The 25534-nt window shown below is 41.1% G+C and overlaps 1 protein-coding gene across 5 annotated transcripts in view; it reads right to left on the bottom strand.

The window, feature by feature from the left end:
- ARMH3 (armadillo like helical domain containing 3) overlaps positions 1-25534 on the bottom strand; it is a 129898-nt gene that overhangs the window by 77988 nt on the left and 26376 nt on the right. For 4 of the 5 annotated variants that reach the window (XM_080402386.1, XM_080402389.1, XM_080402387.1 and 1 more), the window contains 6 exons: positions 21768-21869; positions 17781-17839; positions 16334-16399; positions 15201-15270; positions 13609-13669; positions 10630-10718 (listed from right to left, as the gene is read on the bottom strand). In XM_080402386.1, coding sequence (XP_080258512.1) covers positions 10630-10718; positions 13609-13669; positions 15201-15270; positions 16334-16399; positions 17781-17839; positions 21768-21869 — 447 coding nt within the window. The remainder of the gene's footprint in view (positions 1-10629; positions 10719-13608; positions 13670-15200; positions 15271-16333; positions 16400-17780; positions 17840-21767; positions 21870-25534) is intronic. The other variant, XM_080402388.1, reaches the window with a different exon arrangement.

The raw sequence follows: 25534 nt of genomic DNA, 5'->3' as shown, positions 1-25534 counted from the left end.
CCTTCCCCTGTTCCTCCTTCCATAGCAGAATTACTTTCTCTCACTGTAAGCCTTGTTTTAAACATAAGTATATTTAGCCCCAGTACATTTGGGATTCACACAAAGTTTCCGTCCTATTTAATGTCTCAGTGTTCACCGTTTGGATCATGTGTAATGCAACAGGAGCACAGAGGTAAGTTAAGTAGAGAAAAGGCGGAGGGAAAGGAGCAGTAGTACCATCCCTTGGGCAAGTCAGAATGCAGCACAGGCTCTGCCAAGAGCATCATAAGGCTCTGATGTGTTATTGCACAACAGAGCAGAAGAGAACAGCCCTGAGACACACATCAATGAGAGCTTGGATGGGTTGAGCACAGCATGGAGGCCACTGTCACTGCATCTGCTGCGCTTACAGGTCAAAAATCTTCTAATGGTGCATATAATGGCCCTCAACAAAGGAGCAAGGGAGAAAAAGATGTGAGGGCTCCTCAGCTGCAGTACAACATCAGTTAACAGGATCCCGTACTCTAATAAAATCCTACAATTTTCTACACTCCAACTCTCAGGGCACACTGTGAAGAACAGTGATCTTCCCATTCCCTCTGGAAGTTACCATTGTACCAACTGAACATTCCATGTGCTCCTTTCAGTGTTTAAACTCACAACCCCCTTAGGAGGATCCCCTACATGTCACTGCAGGGCAGCTGATAATGACATCTGGGCAACACTTCCATGCTGCAGAGAAATCCCCTGCCTACAAGCACTTCAGCAGCACAGTGACTACCTGGACCTCTGATAGCTGGCCCATTCATATATACAAACTCCCAAGGCAAGGTCCAGACCACTCATTGTAGCACACGGTAAGCCAGATCTGGTAAGGATTAGCACTAAGAAGCTGTATTTGATTCCTCAAGAAGCAGCACTTCTGTGCTTCAATTCCTCCAACATAAAAGAAAAAACAGCACCTTCTATCTGCAACAGCACTGGAAGCATAAATAGAGCAATGAGAACAGCCCTGGCTGTACCCAGTCTGACCAAAGGCCCACTCCACACCCAGTATTGTGTTGCTGTCATCATCAAATTCCTGTTGAAAAGTAATACGTCAAACAACACTTTCTCATAATGCTTTTCCAGATTCCAAAATTCAGCATGACCCCCTTACACAAGGCGAACTACAGCACAGAGTGTGGAAATAACAGACTCTCACAGCATGAGAATACCATAACCACAGACCAGTACACTCTCCTATTCCAGACTGGAAGTCATACAGGCTAAGCTAGGATAACCATATATCCCACTGTGCTGTTAGGAAGAGGAGGAGAGACCCCAGAACAGAGTAATCACCTGTAATAAATGCTATACCTAAAGAGAAATTCAGAAGTAGGGAAGCAAAAGGCTCAAATATGATATACTGAGATGGCCCGCATGTTAAGATGGTGCAGATCTGGCCACGTTCAGCATGGGCAGACGCTCAGCAGAACAGTGATCAAAACAAACTCAGCAGGAGCTTAATATCTACAGACAGGGTTTGACAGAAAAGAACCAACAGAGGTAGTTTCCAGATAGAGCAGTAGGAACAGGCGTGTCCAAGAAATAGCTACGTTGCTATTACAGACTAATGCACCAGAACCCCTCCGAGGCACAAATGATCCCAGCATCCTTGGACAAGTGAACCAATTACTGGGACAGCATTTGCAGCTTTCTGTCAATCAGTCAAAGCACTAGAAAACAAGACTGTTGCACCGTTGCTGCAGTACCCTCCCAGGGAAGCAGGGGAAGCAATAAAAGCTCTGTCAACATCAGCATTCAACACGCTTCAACTCGGCTCTGATAAGGAGGGAGCACCCTGCTCATAGTTGTAACAATTCACCTGGCTGGACGGCTCCTCTCACTGCTGCCTCCCCACTTGCCACCACAGGCACAGCCAAATTTCTGCTCCTGGCCACCAAAGCTCTGTGGCAGGCAGCAGCTTGCTGTTGGCAGGCTCCCCATCACCAGCATCTCAGCACTCTACAGCTGTTCCCTCTTCTCCCCATGACTCTCAGGGTACAAGCAAGAAAGCAGCCTGTATTCTTAATGAGAAACAACAGCTTGCCAGAGGGCTGGAGCACACAATAGCATATAACCCATTGCTCCCAGGATCAGTCGAGTAGGCCACTTCACTTCCAATCCTTTCCTTTCCTTATATAGTCTCCATCCCTGGTACTCACTGTTCCTGCCTAACCACAGCCAACGGTGTGAAAATTGCAAGCTTAAGGGAAATGCTGATTGCCGATGCCAGCGCAATGCTGCTTGATAGCAATCCAGCAAGCAGTAAGAAAGAAACCAAAATTTCCAACTTTAAGCTAAAGCTCACATGGAACAATGCACTTTTTTCTGAAAATTAAAAAATAAAAAAAGCACACACCCACAAACTTCATTCCTCTTTAGAGAAAAGGGAAATACTGAGCTCAATTCTATTCTGTCTGACAATGCAGGTTCACACTGTTAATTAAATAGTAGTCTTGGGAGTTAAGGTTGCACATTTTTGCTTGGGGTTTTAAGGCAGAAAAGGAGGAGAATTTGGAGAAAGGGCAGAAATACTGTGTGAGAACATGGAAAGACTGCAAAGTAAGGGACCCAGGAGTGCTGCTTCTTGAAAACAAAAAGGGGACAGGCATAAATCACTGCATTCTGAATGATGCAACCCCTACGTGCAGACAAAGAAATGACTGAACAGCTCTGGCTGTAACACTTGTCATCAATGGAACTGTTTCCCAGGAGAAATTATCACACTATCTCCACTAGGTCACAACAATCTGCAAACTGTTAGGGATTCACAATCAAATTCTCCAGTGTTAGCTAGCTTTATTTAAGGAGTAATTTGCACAACAGAGCAACATATCCAGATGAGACCTGCCAGCCTGAGGCAGGATGACCACAAGGTTACTAGACTTTTGCCCACCTAAATGACTGAATTCCCTTTGTGCTCGTCCGAGCAAGGCCCTGTTAATTTCCATCCTGATCCTACTCGGTGATCAATAACAGCCACAAAACTTGTATTATTTGTTTTCTCTCCACTGGCAACCGGGGTCAAACCCTTTATCATCAGTATTACAATATGTCAAAATAAAGTGAAGGTATCTAGAATTAAGTAATAGAATGCTAAGATGGATTTAAGCAAAAGCAGATGCTTCCTAAAAATGCCCCAGGCAGGGAATTTAGAACATCCTGTTTTACAAGAAGACCACTGAGTTTCTGCATTTCTTACACCATCTTCTTTAGGAGATTTACACCAGTAGATTTCACCAAGTGGCTGTGTGCTCTTACCATAAGTGGTTCTTTTATTTTTGGTTTGAAGGAGGTAACGTGGAAAGGTTTACATGAAATTGAAACACTAGTTGAGAATGGCAGTTCACAGGTCTTCTGCCTGTGAGCTTTGTAAGATGGAACTGGGGGTTTCTTTGGGGCAACATGGAGAAGCACAGAAGCACAAATTCAGTAAATCAATTAATATCAACCCACAACATACATCACAACTACAAAGTTTGTATTTTAGAAGTATATTTCAACTTCAATCCTTTCCTAAACTCACTGAAATAGCTAAGTAACAGTTGCACTCCTGTACCAAGTTTGTGCCAACGTGTCCAACTAAGCACCAGCATTCCTATGAGTAAAGAAAATGGGAGACTCCAAGGGTTGCCAACTCCCACTACCTATTACGTGGCACATAACTGTTACAGCTTTTAGTTTGTGTAAGAAACTACATTCTTTCCAATAGATTTTCAGAACTATTCTACCTCCTCTGAAGCTTCGCTAGAGTCAACAAGCACAGGCACTTGTGAACCTCTTGGGCTTCCTACTAAAACAGCTGGCCGATATTATCTATTTTCTTTCAATTTCAAAGATTAAGAACAGAGATAGAGCTTGCCGGTCACCTATCTACAAGTAAAGGTGAGGTAAGTTGCCATAGACAAGGACACTGCACAAAATGTAAGTTAATCATGATTTTAATACTTATTGAACTTATTTAATACTTGATGAACCACTTAGAAATAAACACTAATTCCAAATCTTCAACTTAATGACCCAGTTCTCTGGAATACTAAAGGACTTTGCTGGTTTTTTGCAGTCCTAGAGCTAAGCTACCCTCAGGATGCTAATACAAGACCTGTGAAGTCCTGCCCATGTCCTTCTTGGCACAGAAAAATAGTCATAAGCGTGGCTGAAAGAAGAAAACATGCTTTCCTCTTTCAAGCATACAACACATTAAGAAGCACTGGGAAAAAAAATGCACCCAGGATACACACCTAAGTTAGATGCTATTTCTCATTCCTTGGTTTCCCACACTGAAGAATGGTCCCCAGGAAGGCATTTAAATAAGAGAATAGGAAAAGGATATTTAGTTCCATCCTCGAGCATTAAAAATGCTGAACAGCTCCCTTTCCAGACCATGCAATGATTTCTAACCCAAAGTTTCTATCCGATAACACCTCTCCCAGCCTCCCTAACACTCTAACCCCAGACCTCATCCTATCTAGTCTCTCCTACACTCAGGGCTTCCTACTCCTCCTAAAACACTATCACTGCCGATTCACCTTAGGCTCTCCATCCTCCCAGGTCAAAAACCTCTCTGGTTCCAATGACCTACCCTCCCCATCAACTCAGAGCTCCCATTTCTGTTGCAGCCGCTCAGCATCTCAGCTTTAACCAGCCTGGACACTGCTCCTGCTTCTTCCTCAGCTTCTGGTGCTCCCACTGAACTACCACTGGGAACTGCAGAGGGAGCTCATCCTTTCTGCTTCCAGCCCCATTCCTCAGTGAGGTGGCCCTCACTTAAAAAAGCCACCATCACCTTGTACTTTAACAACTCATGAGATCCCAAATCTCCAGCATGGCACATGGCATATGGCTGGGAGCTCTCAGTCACATAGGGGTTCTTATGTGCAGCTTTGAAAAGTTGGGTCAGCCTCCCACTATCAAAAGGCATGGAGAAATGAGAAGGTAAGCACCAGGAAAAACCTGCATTAGGTAGAATATGTTGACCTACACAGGTGTTAAAACTCTAGCATTTGTTCTATAGTTCTCTTTACAGTTTACAAGCATCACAGTGAAGTCAGAAAGCATTTCTGCTGGAAGGTATTTGAAAGGTCAAGTCTCACATAATGACTTATTTTTTCTTCCCAAAACAGTAAGTTCAAGCAGAACCTTTCAAAAAGAGACAAACAAACCTTTGTACCCACCCTAGATTTCATTTAATGAAAGCATTTTACGCTTAACACACAAGCTCCTGTTCCTTCTATCCTATCCCTACACATGACCTTTATTATTAGTTACCTTTGAAGATGCTGTGCTAAAGAGGCTGGTTTTATGCTTGCAACATCCTTCACAGCTTAAAGACCTTTCTTTCTTACTCTTACTCTTTTTTTAAAAATTACTTTCTTGCAATTCTTCATCACACAGAAATTACCACAGCAGCCTTATCTATGCCATCAGCTGCACAATGACTGCTTTCTCTGAACTCTTAAAGACTTCAGATGCATGCAGAAGACAGTACTGGTGGATCCTGAACTTTGGTAGCATTTTTTAAAGCCACATAAGACATTCTGTGAGTTCTTAAGGTCAAATTTTTGGTCTTTAATTCTTTTCCCTAAAATCTTTAAGTCATTTGCTAAATGGCCAAGCAGCTATATAGTCTTTCAGAGTCTCATGGCATGTATGATCAGGCATTTTACCAGTGAATTAGACTTTCTGGTATGGTAGTATATGAATCGTGCCTCCACAAGGGCTTCAAGAACACAAGCTTCCCTTGCCATGTAGCTGCTGCAGAACGTGCCAGTGACAGAGGGATTAAGGGGAGATGCAACATCACCTGATTTCCAATCTGTTCAGCAACACAAATCAGAGGGCTGAAGCAGACCCGATCAACAGTTGGAGAACCAGAAATGCCGTAAGTAACAAATGCTATCAGTTATCAATATTTCATCCACAGAAATAACAGAGCAAAGTACAAGTGACTAAACAATACCACCTTAAATATACACTGTATAAGGGCATGTGTGTTATATATACTGAAACTGGGGGGGGGGGGTGTCTCCCCCCAAAAAATATTACTGCATACTTTAAAATGTTCCACAAAGAAACCTTTCACCTCTTTAGTATTCACCAAAACAAGATTTTGAAAGCAGTATTATCCTGGTGCCTCAAATACAGAAACTGACAAAATCTAAGGAGTCTACAAAAAGGAAAACAGTATATTTTGTCCCGTGGCATTGTAAGAATCTGCTTTGATAACCCTAAAATTTAAAAAAATGGAGAAAAATAACTTCTTGATAGTGCTACATATTTGAAGTACCTTCGTTTTAACAGTGCATTCAGCATCTATCAAATTAACTAAGCTACAAGACACTGTAGCCCTTACGTTACAATAATTTGGAAACCAATCTTCAAAGCTTACTAATTGCAAAGCTCATTTTTAATCCTACTTTGCATTCAATTGCTCTAATAAATAGCTATTTCACCATTATTCATTATTATATTCAAGATTTTTTTATGATCTACTCTTGCTATTATAAGCCTATATGAAAATTGCTTTTCTGTTTCTTTAAACATGGATTTGCTTAAAGCAAACCATAGCAACTGCAAAGAAGTTACCTGCACCCCCTAAGCTCAGAGTGAATTGCTCAAGCATTACTAATTTTGAGGTGGGAGGAGTTGAAGAAATGAAGTATTTTTATATAAAAAGCTTAAATGACTCATGAAAACTCTTTTGGCATAGCTTATACGAGCTTGACAACAACATATATAGCACCTTCCATCACTCAAGTGCTGTACAAACTAGTTAAGAGTTTAATGATTAAAACCCAAGCCCCACCTTTATGACCAGCAAAACCAACCTCATTTTCACATGACAAGGAGCAGAACTCAAGATTCAACTGTGTTCATTCATTGGGCATAACATGCCATTTCTGAGAGCAGGGAACTGGTTGTTACTGAGTAAAGTTTCCTTATCAGCTCTATAAAGTACCTTACATATGACATTCAATAAATCAGTGTTTAAAAAGTATAAGGTACCTGGCACAACAGTCCAGGAGATTCCCAGTTGGCTAAAATATCTGTAAGGGAACAGGTCAACTGATCATATCCCACTTAATTTCTGACCTTGGCCATACTTCCAGGCTAGTCACCAGTAATGGTATGCTGCCACAGCAGAGGAAAAAAAAAAAAGAGTATTTTCTTCAGTGCTCAAAGGCAAGGGCCATACTAATCACAGATAATTGAACTGAAGCTAAAAATCTGATAAAAAGGTCTATTAAAGAGGAACCAAGATCAACACGCATCTGGATCTGAATGTCTGCCTCGCCTATCATTAACTGTGCTTGATAATCATTTTCATAGGCTAATGACATTACAATTGCTTTTTGCTCTTCAGCATTCTTTTTAGGATATTCCAGAATTTAGCTCCACTAGTGAACTGGTATTTCTTTTTACACTACTTTTAGCTAGAGCCAGCTTAAATACGCTACTTTTGCCACCTACAGATCTTCCTTTTTGTCACTGCTGCTTTCAACTCTCCACTCCTACATCACTCTGTCAGCTAAATATTCTTGGTCATCTGGTCAGCACAGCTAGAGATTTATACTGTATTGAGTGCCATGGTCCTGGCCCACTGATTTAATATGAAAGAATTAATCTATAGGGAAGCTAAGGCTGGATCAGAACCAAAGACCCAGTAACAATATTGCTCTTCCTCAAGTTCAGATTTTGAAAAAGGAAGTCCAACAGAAGTACTATCATACATAAGCAATGTGCCACATAGTGGCGTATCCAAAGAACTATGAAGTACTACAGACTGCACAAACAGCCTGATATGTGTCCTGAGAGATGCCAAACACCTGGCTCCACTGCTTCTCTCTGTAATCATTGCAACTTATAATCAAAAAAGAAAACACAGAAACTTTTTCCAAGTGCTGCTGGCCTTCCATACTGAAGACAAAGCACTCACAAAGGAAAAGCATCTATCAGTCAGATGACACATGAATTGCTTCCCTTAATTAGAGACTCACTAATAGTAGAATTAGCAAGTGAACAGAAGGCTCCATACATTGCTACTGCTTCCACCTACAACCTTTAACTCAGTTAACTCAGTTACTCTGCACCCTCTACCGACTACCTATCCCACAGTATTCCCTTTGTCTTCTCCCACTCAATTTTTCTGCCTGAAACAAGCCTCCTCCTTTTACATGCCAGGTAAAATTCTCTCCCTTTCTTTCAATACTTCCTTCTATCAATTCCCTCCAGCTTCTTTGTTCCACTCAGCTCTGTTGGGGGGCTTCCATTGCTATTATCCACACTGCACAACAGGAGCATTGCTTCCACCATCACACACCTTGTCATTCAAGAAGACAAGTGTGGGCTTGAAGGCCTTCTATAAAGCACACCTGATGGGGCAATCTGAGATCTCAGACCTTACAGTGAATAGCTTCTCCCTTTTAGCTGTTCATCTAGCAGTGATAACTAATTCTTCGATCCAAAATAAAAGGCCAGAGGGGAATATGCTCACATAAAGGATAGAAATGAATTCAGAAGTCCCTGTGCTCTGGTATGGAATCATCCGTCAGATAGATCAAGACCAGAAAAACAGCCATTCTTTCACATCAAAGACAGCAGCGTTTGGGGTAATCAAAGAGCAGCCTTGACAGGGATAAGAGTTAATTATGAAATATATTTCAAGATAGGGCTGGCAATTAGCATTCAGTCTGCCACATATAGCACTCCAGAAGTACACATCTGGAGCAGCCAGGACGGGCCCTTTTACAGGGACACATACCACTCAACCCAGGGCCTTCCAGCCTGCACAAATCACCTAGCAGCTACTGAAGAATCTCTGCCTCAACATCCTATAAAAAAGAATTTGAAGCATTCTTACTGTAATTTACTCCTGCATGAGAAGATGTCCCTAAACACACAGAAATCTATAGTAAGTGTGGAGCTCTTCAGTTACATCAGGAGTGCAGACATTCCAGGTCCTTCACAGAAACCTGACCAACCTGAGTGCTGTATGCTTACTTTCAAAGCATGTGCAGTACTTAATACTGTTGAGGCACTTTACATTTCTGAAGCACTATACAAACACCAGCTAATTAGAAACAGCTAACAAGAATATCCCAAGATAGCAAATCTTAGTGTGTAGCAAGGATTTTTATTTTTCCCCCCCTAAAACAGGGAAAGTTAAGGATTGAAATATGCCTAAGTGCATGCTCGCTGAACTGCAGAACAGTACCTTCAAGCAAAAGTCATTATATTTGAGGCTTCCATATTGCCAGTGTGTAGGAAAGACCCAGCTCAGCCTGGCCTGATAGGAATGGATCTGGTTCATGGCTAACTGCTGAGAAGACCACACACACACTGTCAGGTGCAGTTTCTATTCACAATAGATATCCACATTGTACATGCTCCTCTCCTGAACTGACAACTACGCTGCAACCATGCCTCTAGGGGCTCCGTTCTGAAGAAAACAACTGAAAAGAAATCGCTAATCCCTTAATTAGGGGCACCCACTTCACCTTCTGCAGGAATAACTTAGAAAGTCTGAATGGGCCACATGTCACAAAAGGTAAAAGTTTAATAACTGAAAGTGACTCAGGTTGTTGGTTCATTTCTCTGTACCTGCACTCAGCTGTGCAAAGCTACTGACGGAAAGTACTCAGTGTTAATTGAGAACAGCTTCACAAACCACTCATCACCGCCTTTTTCTAAAGCCATCCTCTCTCAGTTTCTGATGGAAGCTGCATTACACCAGCCAAGTCACTGATCCTAGGTCTCAAGCACAGCTCCAGGAATACACAATCAGGGCCATGTTCGCTCAAATTTTCATAAACCTCCTGTTTAATCCACAACAGCTAAAGGATTAACTGTACTTCCTAGCTAAGCTACTTCACTGCTTGCAAGGTAAGAACAGAAGCACACACCATATCCATAAATGAAGCCTGTTAGGTGTCATTATCCATTCCGCTACCCCCTTCCTCAGACCTCCCACACAATGACTGCATCATAAACAGTCCTACAAAGCTACGTCCACTAGATTATGAGCCAAACCCCATAACACTTATCTGTCTTAAGATACCAGTGGCGTGAACCAGACTATCTACCATCAATGCAAAGGTCAGAGTTAAAAGCCTCTTTTTCCTTCCACTGACATTTCTAGGTTGCTTTCTTCAGAAGGAGCTGCACACACCATTCAATGTGTAACAGTCTCTTGCAGTAAAAAAAAAAAAAAAAAAAAGTAAGGTTCACCTCCCTACCTCCCTCTGCCCAAGAGCCTACCTCCTTTCTACTCACAAATATCTGAGAGGGGAACACTACTGCATAAAACATTACTCCATTTCTCCAATCAAGTGAAGAGGGACTCGGGTAATAGAACAGAAAAACAAAGACATTTGGATACCATGGTGATCATGGCCAGACAAGGAAGTAAATTAGCTACCATTATGATAATGACCTGGCTTTCCAAAAGAGGTAATTTGCATGTAGCAACTAAGAAGCAAAATAAAAATGCTTTAACAGAATTGTTGCTTGCTGTTTAACCCTGCAGCAATAGAACAAGCAGTCACAGCCCCCAAACAGCCACCCACATTCTTTTCATATTTGACTGTCTCTGCAGCTGCAAAGTACCTGACCAGAGCTCCCTCCAGGTGTAATGAAGCCTCACTCTGCATTTCTTCTGGTAGCACAGCAGCTTGTGCACAATCTGAATGCACCGTCTGGAAAAGAAAGGGCAAAGAATTAATTACATTGCATTTCCCAGCAATTCTACATCGAACCTGGAAATTCTCTGAAATCAGCAGCAGGGAAATAAAACAAAGTTCAAAGCTTGTCAGACAGAGGATGGGGCTCATGGTTTTGGGCTCCTAAAGAGAAGCAACACCTGCAAGAAAGAATGAGATGAGGCAAGAGAAAGGGGCCTGCATGCCAGTTTAAGCTTAACGTAACTGGACCAACTACAAACGCAAGCTTGTTGTTTATATTTAATTAATACTTTCCATTCTTTGCTGCTGTTACCCGAGGGCCTCCATAAGCTCCACAAAAGGAGTTACTTAACTTGCAGGCTCCATATGTATGAGATACCATGCTCATATTTTATAAAATCTGAACACAGTGGAGCTTTTCAGTTTCTTTGGCCTAAATGATGAGGCCAAAGGAAATGACACAAGAATCAAACAAACTGCAAGATTTTTAGTTTGATTGAGGTAGGCAGCTTAATTATATTAAAAAAATAAAAAGATCTCTGTCAAATTTTCCAGTCTCCTTAAACAAATAATTTAAGTATGAGCTTCGGAATGATCAAGCAATACACCTACAAGTTCTGATATCCCTCAACATACAGCTAGTATACTTGTGAAGTTTCCAAATCCTGTAGGTCTCTACAGCACCTACTGTTCATAGAAACTCTTAGGTGCACAAACATTCTTCACAAACACCATCAGAACTAAAAAAATACAATAGAATGAGTAAATTCTCTAGCACTAGCTACCATTACAGACAAGACAGAAAACACATACAAACTTGAATTTATCAGTCCAAGCTATTTTTAGCTATTGACATTTAGGACAAACAGAAGGAAGACTTCAAAAAGGAAAAATTCCTTTTCCCCTAAATCTTTGTTTCTCAAAAATACATTATTGCATCGATACCAACATCTCTCTGAAAAGACACTACACAAACATAGAGAAATCGAATTTAAAATAATTACATGGAAGTTATTCAAAATGGAGTGAAGACTTCAAGATAAAGCTTTAAAAAGCCAGAAGAAATAACATACAGAAGGTATATATTATTCTTTTCAGACCCTTAGATGATCCCAAAAATATCACGATAAGGTAAGGATTGAAACTAACTTAAGACGAATAAAGGTTAAACCATTTATAATAGCTGAGCATCACATTAAGTGCTGTATTTCAAATTGGATTCTCATAAATTCAACGAAGAAAAGGAAACAAACCAGCTAGGATACAGACAGCTGCCTTCAGATCAGGAACAGCAATCGTTCTAGGGAGAAACGTGCTGTTTCTGATGTTACTGGTACCAGACAATGCTCGATACCTTTCCACCTACATTTTTGCTTGGCTGTAAGACTAAAATTGGCCTGTGCAAAAAAAACCCACCCCACAACTACTTGAAGGCACTGACCAGAAATAACGTGGCAATGGCCAAAACATTTCTTTGTAACTGCTATAGCTGTTAATGCAAAATACTCTGCTAAAAGATCTCAGCATTGAAACCTTGTGGGTGTATACAGCAGCACAGAGCTTTTGGGGTGAAATCAAGGCATGGAAGAAAAGGGATGAGGAGTGGTATACGAGTTCTAGTACTCCTGCCTAGACAGCCAGAGCACTAACTACCAGCCTACAGACTCCCAAACCACACTGATTTAGTTGTGAAGTCATTCACCCTAGTGGTGTGTCTGGTTTTGTGCTGAGGATTCATAATACACATAATGAACAAAAAACACCCTTGGTGAAAGCTACCTGGATTTCTCTTTTAAATATTAATATGCTCTCCCTTGAGCCGCTTCATATCGTCACCTTTTAAATGTACTGCAGAGAAGTATGACACTATTGTGCATTCAGAACACCCACTTTGTCTGCAATAACTATGTCTGCTATGGGATGGTTTCAGACAGGAGTGTAGTGAAAGGACTGCACAAACATGCCAAAATGAATGGATATAGATGTCCACTGATGGTTGCTATCATTATTTTTACTCTCATGGGGTTTTCAAACATGACCTTACTTCTGAGCCCAAGCATTTCACACCTTTCTTGTGAAATTCCAATGCAGTACACCCATCTACAACTAATTTTGTAATTGTCATTAAAAATACATTTCTCTCAAACTCGTAAGTGAGCTGTACAATCCTTGCAAAGGCACTAAAGTTTCAGGGTTATTTGGGCAAAATCAGAACACGCTGAAAAGTTACCTTAAGGGAAAACAGCCTATGTATCTTTATCTCTTCTACAGAATATAGTGCTGTTCAGGCCTTGGGGAAATTCAGTACTGTACAAACAGTCAGAGCAAAGCCAATGATCTGCCTAAATCCTATTTCTGCCCTCCAGGCTAAAGCAGAACAAAGCATTCTAGGGGCCTCACAGGACACATGGAGTGCTCATGTGTAGCCCTATCCTCTTCTCTCCTTTTCCCCATTGCTAAGTTTTACCCCTTGCTGCTTAGCAGGCTATTTCAGGCTTAAGCCTCTCTCCCACTCTTCACATTGCCTTCCAGGCCTCACGTCAGTCATCCTTGGTTTTTTCAAAACAGTCTTTTCAGTTTCTAGACAGAGATTCATCTTCTGGGAAGTGGGGATTCTTGCAATGACTGTATTATGAAACTTCTTTCAGACTGAAAAGCTCTTTGTGTTTGATCAAGTAGATTAGGAAATTGGTCTGAAAGGTGGAAATTCATTTCACTTTCAATTTTCTGGCACACAGGGTATTTTTGAAGGTAGAAAAAGTTGCTGGAAGAGTTCATGAAAAGCCACCCTGCTCACCACCAGCCACAAAGTGTTATTTCAGCCAGAAGATTGCTCTATGACTAGAATTCCACCCAAATTAAAACTTCAAATGAAATCACAATGAGTCACCCCACAGACACTTACACATAGAGATCCATAGGAAATTCTTTCATCATGTGTGTTACAATGAATTCCACCATCAAATCTGACAGAAAAGAAAACGGTAAAGTAAGTATTGAGCTAGCTACAGTTAGCTTCTAGTAGACAACAATAAGGAAGTCAAACTACCCCACCTACCTACCTCTACCAGACAACAGTCCTGCTTAGATGAGAAAACCTTTTGTTTGTTTGAAAGAACATTAGACATCCTCTGAAATTAAAAAAAAACCACCAAACCCAAACTAAAAAACAACAAAAGACTACTGGAAACTGAGGGCACGTAATATAATTTGCTTTGAAGCACGGCCTCCCCATTTGCTTTCCCCCACTATTAGTCAAATAAAGAATACACCATGAATTCTGATGCTCTTCTATTTCAAGCCTTGTCACTAATGGAAAATTCTATTGAGAAGCATATCTTAGAAAATCATTCTTGCCAGAAACAAAGCACAACCCAGATGTTTACTTAAAGAGAAGACATTGTAGAGAACACCTGTTTTTCCCTAAAATAAATTCTGAAGCAAGAAAAGCTAGTTTGATCTCAACATGGGCTAAGCTTCTGCTTAAGACTCATTCAGACAAGCAGGAGAAAAAAATAAAAGGTGACTGTCTCTAATATTTAAGGGCTCCCAGTGCGAGGATAAGAGGCAAAGAGTATAGGAATACAATTGAAAGAGATAAGTCACTAAAGAACTCCTATTAGGTTCAGCTAATAAATGCTAACTGAATGTGTGCGTGTTCTCTGCCCAACACCACTTCAACATAAAATGCTTAACTCATGCCAACGGTAACAAGTGTGAGATGTAACTTCCTAGGGCGCTAATAGCCCAGCAATATGACTCAATAGTGACTAAGACGTCTAGGGAAAGAGTGCATGAAAGCTGGCAAGTCTAGAAAGATTATACATGCAGCTGTTGTGTCTTGGTTTCAACAATCACCTGTTTGAAAATGCTGCACTGAGACTGCTTCCGTATCATCAGGCTTAAGGTCATCCAGGGATCCAGGCTCCGTCCACTCCTGAACCCACTCATGCTTTTGGCCTCCACAGCAATGAATGTCACAATTTAATCAGCACTCCATAAAAAGCTTTAAATTGTGTCTCCATATCCACAGGCAAAACCCATCCTAGCTACTGACATTCCCACTGTTTTCTTCCTCAGAAAAGACTAAATGTCTAGCAAACATTTTCACAAACACGTCTTTTCCATATATTTGCCCTCATCATATCACCTACTAAGTACTTGTGACTGTTACCATGCTCACCTATACACTGAATTTATTAATCAACTGCCCTCCCTACTGTTACTAATTAAGGTTAAAAGGGCCAACAGGCTTCTGCAAAACTTACTATGAATTTATATAGGATTTCTTGCTACATAGCAGCAAATCTTGGATTTTGTTTCTCTGCGAGGCAGCCATGTATAGAGATGGACAGTCTAGAAATATCTTTACTACATATCAGCCCTCCTTTTGAGTCCATCCACCACTACCCTTAATCCAGAAATCTCGTATTTCTATTGCAGAATGAAAGATGCTTTTGGGAACCATGAACACAGACATACTTTAAGGATACTCACCAAGCACTGCACACACCAGTGGGCGACAGGGCAGGTTCTTGTCTGCTGCTTTCTTCCTATGTCTCATTGGCTTCAAACACACAAAGATGAAAAGAAGTCAGCAGAAGCCTGAAGTGACATTCTGTGTTTTACTTTATTTTTCATGCAAATAGTACTATCAGCACAGGCTTCCCTTTGTCTTTTTCTCCAACTGCTATCTCACCTATATTAATCCTAAAGGCTGTGGCTGAAGCAAAATTATGCCTGCTTTTTAGCATCCTGAATACCAGGGGTTTCTTTCTTTAGCTGTGTCACTGGAAGTCAATGTTATATCAGGAGTGGGGGAAGGAAAAAAAGAAGTGTGTGTGTGTGTATATAAAAATCACACAGCAATTCCTCCCCCTTGGTTAACATACTGTTTTGCTTCTGACCCAGAAGTCTAATCTGCATTCTTAACAGCATGTGCAGTATTAAATGGCTTCAGTCTTTACTGTAACAGACCGAAAACACTAATTGAATGGCAAGTTTTTTGTTAAGTGGGAATGACTAGCATCCTTGCAGTATGCTCACTATAAAGATGTTTGTTTCTGTCCTTGACTAGTGACACTTTAAAGTGCTGCTTCACTGTCAGATGAAGTAGAACTTGCCAATATCACAAACACAGGATAACCATTCCAGTTACTTGTAACTACAGAGCTTCACAAGGCAGATACCTATAGGAAAAAGCTCCAGAAAAAATACTTTCCTCCTTTAAGGTGAATCACCCCACCCAGGAAGCCAAATTAGAACATTTGTGTAACTCCAGCTGGCTATTAATATATCACATGAGGGCTAACGTTTGCTGAAGATTAAGGCAGAACATTCTCTCTGCCACCGACTTCCTCAGAGACCTCATAATACACAGCTCCTCCCCAGCTACACAGGCCTCTGCATTCACTGACAGGGCAACCAGCTCTTTGTTCTTTACAAGAGTGAGACATTCCGAGAGCAATTTCAAAATCATTCCCCAGCTACTGCACTTCTCACAGTATTTCCACATGCCCTGGCAATCTAGCTTAGATGCCTGTGACACAGTTTTCAACATACAGGTTTTCAAATCCTCTGTATTCTCATCCCAATGAGAAAAAACAGACCATCTGGAGGAAAAGACTCACCATCCTGTGTAGGTTTACTCGAAAATTCATGTTATCATCATGGAGAAAAGCATTTGCATACTGATCCTATTGAAAAGGGCAAGAAAAGGGAGGAGAACATGAACAGCCAACCAAGTGCCCAATGCCTTCCACTTGCTCCTCACATCATATGTGTTTCATGTAAAACTCCCAACATACAGCTATAAGGTTAGAAAGCTACCTTTCACCTCCTCTTTGTACCCATCCGTGTCTCCAGCCACACAAATCCTGATCCAAATTCCACTTAAAGACTGCACTACTGCTTGTTTTGTTAGCAATTTATTTTCCATTCTCCTCCCTTGCCCATCCAAACTCTGGACTGCATACACCATGGTGTCAAGGGTTTAACAAGCACTGTGTAACAAATGAGGTGGTTCTCCAGCACACAAGTTCCTGTGACCATGTGGACAAAGGTTTATATCTATAGATATAATATATAGATATATATAAGGCATTTTGATGGACCCACCATACCAGAAGTCACTGCAGTATTAGCAGGTAGGTTTATCAGCTGTCCCACCCCTCAGACAAAGCTCATTCCAAGACCAGCTCTAAATCAAAGTGATTCCTCCAGATAATACACAGCCAGGCTGGTAATAAATATACCTGCTCTTTAATACCAGAACCAAAACGTGCCCTTGCTACGTAGAAACAGAATATCTTATCTTGTATTATCTATGCATCCACCTGAAGAATTCAAGTGCCAAAACCATTTAATTATAAGTATTTGAAATGCACGTGATTAGCTTTCAGGCTGCACCCTGAAGAAACATTATTTCAGAATCCTTACGCTGGCTGTCAGCCTCACTGCTTTTTATTCTTTGTTAAGAATGGAAGGCCTTTACTTGCAAGCAAGTAAAAAGCAAATACCACACAAACTCAGTCACCATTCAGGGCATCAGTCAAGCCATTAGTACATAATTCACATGAGACGGGACCACAATCAGCCAGGACTGCTGCCATAGCTCTGATACTGCTTTCTCTCCCTACTACTAGATTTACTAGTTGTCTTACTTGTAGGTACCTATAATCACACAGCTTTCTTTCAGAGACTATTCTCCTTGGGCGGAAGGCATATGGCATTGCCCATGTTTACCATGAACAGCACAGAGATGAAAGCCATTAGCATATTACTTATCTAAAAGCCACATCACAAGGTCAATCAACAGCTAAGACAGAAAAGGCTTAGGTTCACTTTTCTCTCTTCATCCCTGGAAGCGGTCTAACCCAAATAAGGTGATCCAAGTTTCAAGTTAATTTTAAACAGTACTGCATCATGTTTATTAGCAAAACGTTAAGTGCCTGAGGTCCTCACTACTCAGTACCACTGCAGATCTTCAGCTTCTGCTCAACAGGAGGCAGGGGATGTGCATACAGATAGAGCCCTGTAACACACCATCTGCTCAACAGTTTCACACAAGAAACCTACCTCTGCTATGCATGTCAGGATAATCAGACACAGCTTGCCACTGTGTAGCCGGTGCTCATCTGCAAAGAAGAAAAAACAAGTCCTCCATGAGCCACACAAGCCGAGCAATGCTAAAGAGCGAGACAGCTGTCGCAGCAAGAGAAAAGCCTAGCCTCAGAGATTCTTCATACTCCTACTTCCTCCATGACAGCTAGTGGTCTAACTACTCCTATTAAGCACTCACCTTCCAGCCTGACCATTAAATACCACCAATTTGTCACCAGTCTGCACCAACAGCAAAGTTTCTGATTTGAACCTCCAACAGCACTGTACCTATCAGTGGGGCTTCTGTCTCATTCAGTTTTACTCCCACAGATATTCTAAACACTGGGATTAGTCCCCATCTTTCTGTCACAGCAGAGATGCACTGTTACTTCTCTTAGACAAGATGGAAAGAAAAAGATCACCTTTGCTGTAGGTTATGAAACAAGCCGCAAAGCTTTGGCAGAGGTATAGCATGGTATAACAGAATGACTCCTGAAGTTATGCCCAGAGTCCTGAGTTTTAACCCCAGTACTGAGAGACACGACCTACTTCGCTCTGTGCAAAAATCACAAAAGAAGGAAGTCTGCAACGACTTAGCATTTTAAGCCAAAGGAGTTCCACCCTGATCATGCTGCTTGAATAACAAGTTTCAGAACTTTTGCCCTGAATGACCATTGGAGGGCTGAAAGACTCACAAATAGAGAATGACTAAGGCAGAAGAATGTAATTTTTATTTCCATTATTTAAAACTCTCCCCTCACAATTTTAATCTTGAAATACCAAAAAAACAAGATACAGCCATAGAGTAACTTAGGATGGAAGAATCCTCTGGTCCAATCCTTGCTCAAAGCAGGGCCAGCTAAGATCAGGTTGTTCAAGGTACTGTCTAATCAAGCCCATTTACAAATCTTTGTTCTGTGAACCAAACCACTCACACCACACACACCCCAAAACCCCAAAACCAACCAAACCAACCACAACAATATACTTATAACTAAATTCTGAGGAAGCTTAAAACTACACATTCCTGAGACCTCCAACAGCTTCTCTGAAGCATAAAACTACTAAACATGCCATCCCAGACATCTGCCTTAGCGTCAGACTTCAAGAGGGAAACTGAAAGTCAGACCACTTTCATATAAATCACATGATAGCATCTGCCAAGCTCCCTGAATTTTTGCAGGTCACTTTTACAAACAGTTTGCTCGTTGGTGTGATATGGTAATCTATAAAAATAGATAGAATGGGCTTAGCTAGCTGTTCTGTCTAGTTTGATGCCTCTGTTTTCTTTCTTATGCTGCTGAGGGACAGATATTTACTAACAAGTGTGCCCTGAAGTGTGCTGATTTCATCTTGCTGCAATAAGTAAGATGAAGAAGAATTTCAGAATGGGAGAGTTAAGTCTCTCCCGTGTCTCCTTACCTCAGCTAAAATGTTTAAGTGAAAAGTTTTCCACTCCAGCAAAGCAGAAAAAACAGCCTCAAAGAACTCAGATATGCTAGAGCCTTGTTATTTTTCTATTGTAAGGCCTCCCTGTATGTTTTTGTAGGTGCTGCTACCACTTCCCTCTATAAGAATCATGCTGTAAAGGCTCCTGTGTCACATCAAGTACTCGGCCTTCAGCCAATGTGTTGTGAATATCATGCCATTTTCAGCAGTTACGGGGCAGCTGTGCAGGCAGCTACCTGCACAGACACTGCATACTTTCCACAGCATCCTTCACTGAAAGGAACAAAGCAGACTTCCTACAGGGAGGTATATCAGTACGAACTCTATTTTATGGATAGGAAAAAACGATGCAGAATTTTTCTTTCTCCCATGGCAGCTGCCTCTGACTGACACAAGACAGAAAATAAGAGGAGGATCTAGTAAATGCAATCTATTTAATTATGCCTTCCAGGCCAAGACCAAAACAACTGTCCAGTCCTGGATGAGGAATAAACCAGTCTCCCCTCTAACTGCTACCACCCGTCTCAAGACACATGGAATAAATTGTTCATTCTTCTCTTGTTGCTACATGGGTGCCACAGAATCATTGAATCATAGAATTGTTTAGGTTGGAAAAGACCTTTAAGATCATGGAGTCCAACTGTTAGCCTAGCATTGCCAAACCCACCACTAAAACATGTCCCTAAGTGCCACATCTACATGTCTTTCAAACACCTTCAGGGATGGTGACTCAACTACTTCCCTGGGCAGCCTCTTCCATGCTTGGTCTTACATAAGAAAAAAAGTTAGGCAGGGCCCCATCTAGCATCAAAACATAAGGACAGGAATATAGCCACAAGAATTAATAAGCACTGGTTTGGAAGGTACACCTTTTTTCAATGATCAGTCAGTGAAGCTCATTGCTACCCTACTACCATGGCAGCAAGGAGATTAAATCTATCAGCTACACAGATTTCAAATATTATACAAACTAGAACCAAAGTAAAAAAAGAAGCATCAACTCCTGTGGCATACCAGAATCATCTCATCTCTTGCTGGCTTGTTTAGTAAGGAATCCCCTCTATCAGATTTCACTCCATCTGAAACTAAACCAGTTTGGCAGTCCCTGAGGCTAAGAAGTGCAGAAGTTAGATTGAAAAACATAAAATTGTTCTATCAGAGACTTGAATCGGCAAGAGAGACCCTGAGACAAGCAAGTGAGAATGATTAGAGAGCTGGTAAGCCTCGCTCATGTGTGCAATCTGTAAAGAAGTGACTGAACAAAGGATTGACATGGTTTAGCTTAAAGACAAGAGGAAACATGAAAGCAGTCTTCAAAAATGTAAGGGCTGACACAAAAAAAGAAATAAACCATTCTCAATATCTATTTTGGAAAAAGATAACTAGTAATTAATTTAAATCACAGCAAAGAATTTAGGAATCACATGAAGCTTTCTCACAATAAGGGTAGCTAAAACACTGGAATGGATAGTCTAAAAATTATGCTCCACCATCAGAGTGTCTTCATAATTACACCTCTGAGAAAAGATACAAGTAAACCTGATTCTGCCTTGGTTTTGAGGGGTGTGCTAGATATTTTCATGAAGTTCCTTTCGGTCCTAGTTTCAATTACTCACTTCTTTCTCAACCAGCCTGCATACAGAACAGGACAGCCAGGTACAATTTTACTGCAAACTAGCAGGTGCAAGGGAACTCTCATGCCTGGCTTCTTATCCAGTGACAAGCAATCATGAAGTTCAGTACTTGATGTATCATAGCTCTGCAGCTATCTTCCTATTTTTGTTCAGTTGTTACATCTAACTTATCAGCAGAAGTCAGTAATAGGCTGAAATGTGATACAAAGATCACTTGTTAACGTTCACACTGTGGTCCTGCCCATAGAGCCACCGGGCAAAACAGCACTCTTGGGTATCTTGAGCAGGAGATGAAACAATACTTCAACTCCAGCAAGCTGAAATTAACCCTCACAAAACTATCAGGAGAATCAAAAAGCACAATATGGAAATATATCTTCTCAAGCAAATTACTGCCAGTGCAGCGTAAGTTACTGCTGTCCTCTTTATAATTAAAGAGCTGCCTGTTAAACCAGCAAGTACCAAAGGACAAAGGAAATATTTCCTCCTAAGGCTGAGCTTTGCCTCCTGTGTCAGCTTCTAAATGTTCTTAAAAAAAAAATAGTTCTCTGTACATGACTGCCCCTCTCTGACAGAGAGTTGGGAATCAGATATGTTCACACCTCCTGCACAGGGACAGGCTTGGTTTATTAGAGGTTATTATTATTACATTCTTTCCATATTTGACTTCTCTCCTGCAGCATTAGGTCTCTCCTAGTCTCATAACTCTTATCTTGCAATAAGAAATAATTTCATTTTCTCAAAAGGTGGAATCTTCAGTCCTCTAAAGGGACTCCACTTAACTGCTATTTCTGGAGTCACTAGACATACTCTTACATCCTCCTGACTTCAAGAAGCACTGCTTGCTGCATCCACAGCTGCATCAACAGAATTTATTTACCTTTTGTGTCCTGCATCACAATCGAGCTGTACTTCAAGAAGGTTATCAGCAAGTTGCTAGTTTGCACATCAGCATCCAAAGGCAGCTCTGCAGAGCTTATAACTGGAACAAAGCAGATAAGACACTGTTTACCCTCCACAAATACAAGAGATAACTATACAGAGAGCCAAGTCACAGGCTCACCGACCTGGGATTGGATCAGCTATTTGCAGGGTCACCCGACTCCTCCTCTTCCATGACCACCCAGCAAAGATTTTGTTTCGAAGACTGGTACTACTCCCTCAGAGACCATTTCTCCTGCTCTAAGTACAGGTTGTGGTACCTGGTGAAGTGATACTCTTTTCTGTCCTGCCCCCCACCCCCCCTCCCCTGGGGAGATCAGCCTGCTGGTTTAGCACTCATGAACATTCCCAGCCTAGGAAGCTCAAGATACTCACACTAAAATCCAACTAATTCTTACAATCAATACACCTGACATTCACACCATTTTCAGTTTGGAAAGAAACACACCCAGCAAAAGCCCTTCTCAGTTTCATCAATTTTGGCATTTCAGTTCCAAAAGATCCACATCAATTCCACTCTTCCCTCCCAACAACAGCCTCTCTTGCAGAAGCAACACACAAGACAAGGGAGAAAGAGCAGCTTTATAAACATCAAGAAGCAGAAGCAATCTTAGCTTGTACTGGAGAAATCAAAACGCAGCGGGGAGCAGAAATGTACTCTCCATACCTGCAGCAAAACAGGAGTTCATTGCCGTTTCTCCAGAATAACTGGTTACCACCAGCTGTACTTTTGACACCTTAACACTGGACATAATCTGTCCTAGACTTTACAAGAAGCTATCTCAATTACTCAGCTAACTGCACAAGGTGCCTCCTGCTCACTTGACGTGCACCATGTGAAGCACTGAGTGTATGAACTGTCAAACCTCTACCATGTGACCGAGCCACATTTTTACTGAGGACAGAGCCCGAGCTGTCCACAAGGGCCATTCTCAGCCTTCCCATTCAGAAAGGCTTTACAAGAAATACTGAAGAGGACGGAAAGATAAGTGGGAAAAATGCAGTATGCATTTACCTGTAGATCCTGCCAGGTAACCCTGATATTAAATAATATAAATTATCTCAGACAAAACAAAATAAAACAAAGAACCAACCAAAAACTGCTGGAGCTAGTCTAGGACGACTTCAGTAAAGCACTTAACACAGTTCTTTATGAAAAATCAAGAGTGAAGCAGATAGGTGGGAACCAATACAGAAATTTGAAGTACATCAAGAATTTGGCGAAGGAGAAACAATTGGAAAAATTATTAGTCTAGGAAGAAGTTACTACTTGAATTCCTTAGGTGACAATTTAGGGAATTTAGGAATTTTAGTCGTCTTTTTTGTGAGTGACCTAGGCACAGGAAACAGTTGTGTGCTAATGAATCTGCTAATGGCAGAAAGCTGGGATATTATAACACAGAGGAATATCAGACTGCACAGAAAGAACAGGATAAAACCAAGAATCAGATGATAAATACAAAAAAATTAAACAATGCAAGCCATAAGCTCAGGAATTCGGGGATTTACTTCCATGGCAAACTGAAAACTCAGCTGCAAGCAAAACACTGTGATACTATGGTACACTATCAGATCACAAGATGACCAGCTACCAACACAAAGCACTGAAAAGTGTGGTCTACAACATATCTAGAAATGCACAGATACACTTTCAGCAGAGACAGGTACACAGTAATGCCCTGCACAAGGTGCTGGTGGGACCTTGTCTCGAGCACTGTGCATTATTACGCTGATCCCATGTTTAAAGAGGGTAAACTCATACTTGAACAAGTTTAGAGAAAGGCTAGTAGGTTGATCAGAGGAACAGAATGTCCTTCTTATGAGATAGCAAAACACAGGTGTGTAACCCAATGTATAAAAATGTATGAAAGAGCTACCTGTGTTCCAAAGTAAAGGTTAAGATCATGAGAAATGGGTATAAACTGACCAGGAATGCAAACTGGAAAGCTGAAGATTTGTAACCAAAGAACAAGATGCTGAAACTGCCTCCCAACAGGAATTATTGGGAAACAAATTTAACAAATTAAGTCAGAGTCTGATAAATCTAAAGGATTCTATGATGACATGCCTGCAAGCACAAGGCACTAGATTCCAGGAGTCAATGGGATCTTTTCCAGCTCTACGTGCCTGTTCTGACATGACAATAACACCACTGTTCTGGCTGCCTAGGAGCTCAAACTCACAGGTTTTCATGTGCAGGAGGTCATAGGTGGCTTGAATTATGACTGCCAGAAGGTACCCTCTCTTCTCAAGCTGTAAAGATAGGCTAAGATAGGGCTCCCTTTGGACTGGAAACGGATCTGCAGACCACTAGGACAAACACCTTAAGAACTGTATTATCGCTTTTCCATGTATCCTCAGGAATGCTCAACGCTTTTCTCACTCTTGCAGAAAGAAAAAGATATTTATGATGAGATCGGATCTTGCAAGAAGTGAGGAATTCCTCACATCTGATTTTTGGATGGCTAGGTTTATGGGGTTTGGGGCTCTGAGGGGAAGCAATTTGATCCTGCATGCAGCTGTATTTTGGTTCAGAGAAAAGTCTGCTTTAATAAACAATGCCTTTCATAATCCAAGCCTTACCTATCATAACCCTGTAATGAGGCAAGTAACGCTTACTTACCCCTGGAACTGGGGCAAGCACAGGCACAGAAGGATGAAGGAGACAAACCAACAGGAAGACACAGGATTCTTTAAACTGAGCACTGAGAGGCCCAGAGCACAGCAGAGGTTCTCACGGAGCTCAGGATTATACAATCACCTTGAATATAAAATTGTAGCCCTTGGAAACAACAGGCCAAATAGATCAATGTAACCTCGCTGTTCGAATCACATCAAAGAAATCATAATGGAGCTTTTAGCTTCTAAAGGCTGCACATCCCCAAGTGTGAGCTGTTTTAGTCCATTCAATCTTGAAGCTCTGGGGCTCCTGACACATTGTTAACATGCCCAGTCTGTTGGCAAAGTCTATGCAATGACACTGCAAGCTATTTCACCCCCAATATTATGAATAGCTCAAAGACTTCGCTAAAAGTCTGAAAAATGTATTTATATCCCCAGTGGGTCCTTCTGGAGCTGTTACAATGAATGCAGTGAATGAATATTTAACAACAGTAAGCAAACTGACATTTAGATAACTATGGTGACAGGCACACTTGATTTGCATATTATGGATCAACAGTTTCTAGCAAAAGTCTAATTTAAAAAAAAAAAATCACTGTAAAGTACACATCACTGCTTATCCTGGTTCATGCTACAGATCCCGATTTTTTAACAGACATTTTAAACTTTAAAAAGATGTTAATTCACACTACAGGTTAACAGCCAGAGAAACTTCAAACCAGAATATGAACCCATTTTTAATCCCAGTCAGCATTAAAAAAAAAAAGTGCCTGAAACCCTAGATGGATTTCTACATGTTGCTGTAACTTGAAAACAGCTCAACTACACTATTTTTTTTAAATGCAGGAAAAAGAAATCAATCTTTTCATTCCAAAGTGAAAATGCCTCTTGCTAACTTTCAGTCATAGGCAAATTTTACAGCCAAGTTGCAAGACCTTAGAAAATGAGGAAAATTCTGACATACCTTTAAAATAACAGCAATACTAAAGCACCACCAACTAAACCAAGCCATGGTCCTCAAAAAAAAAAAAATTATCACTGAGAGTAAGGATCAGCAAGGTGACAGCAAATAGAAATAAAGGA

This window comes from Falco punctatus (genome assembly GCF_963210335.1).
Source record: "Falco punctatus genome assembly, chromosome: 9".
In the NCBI taxonomy this organism is placed as follows: domain Eukaryota; kingdom Metazoa; phylum Chordata; class Aves; order Falconiformes; family Falconidae; genus Falco; species Falco punctatus.
Note: the sequence above shows the minus strand (reverse complement) of the source record. Positions and strands in the feature narration are given on the sequence as shown.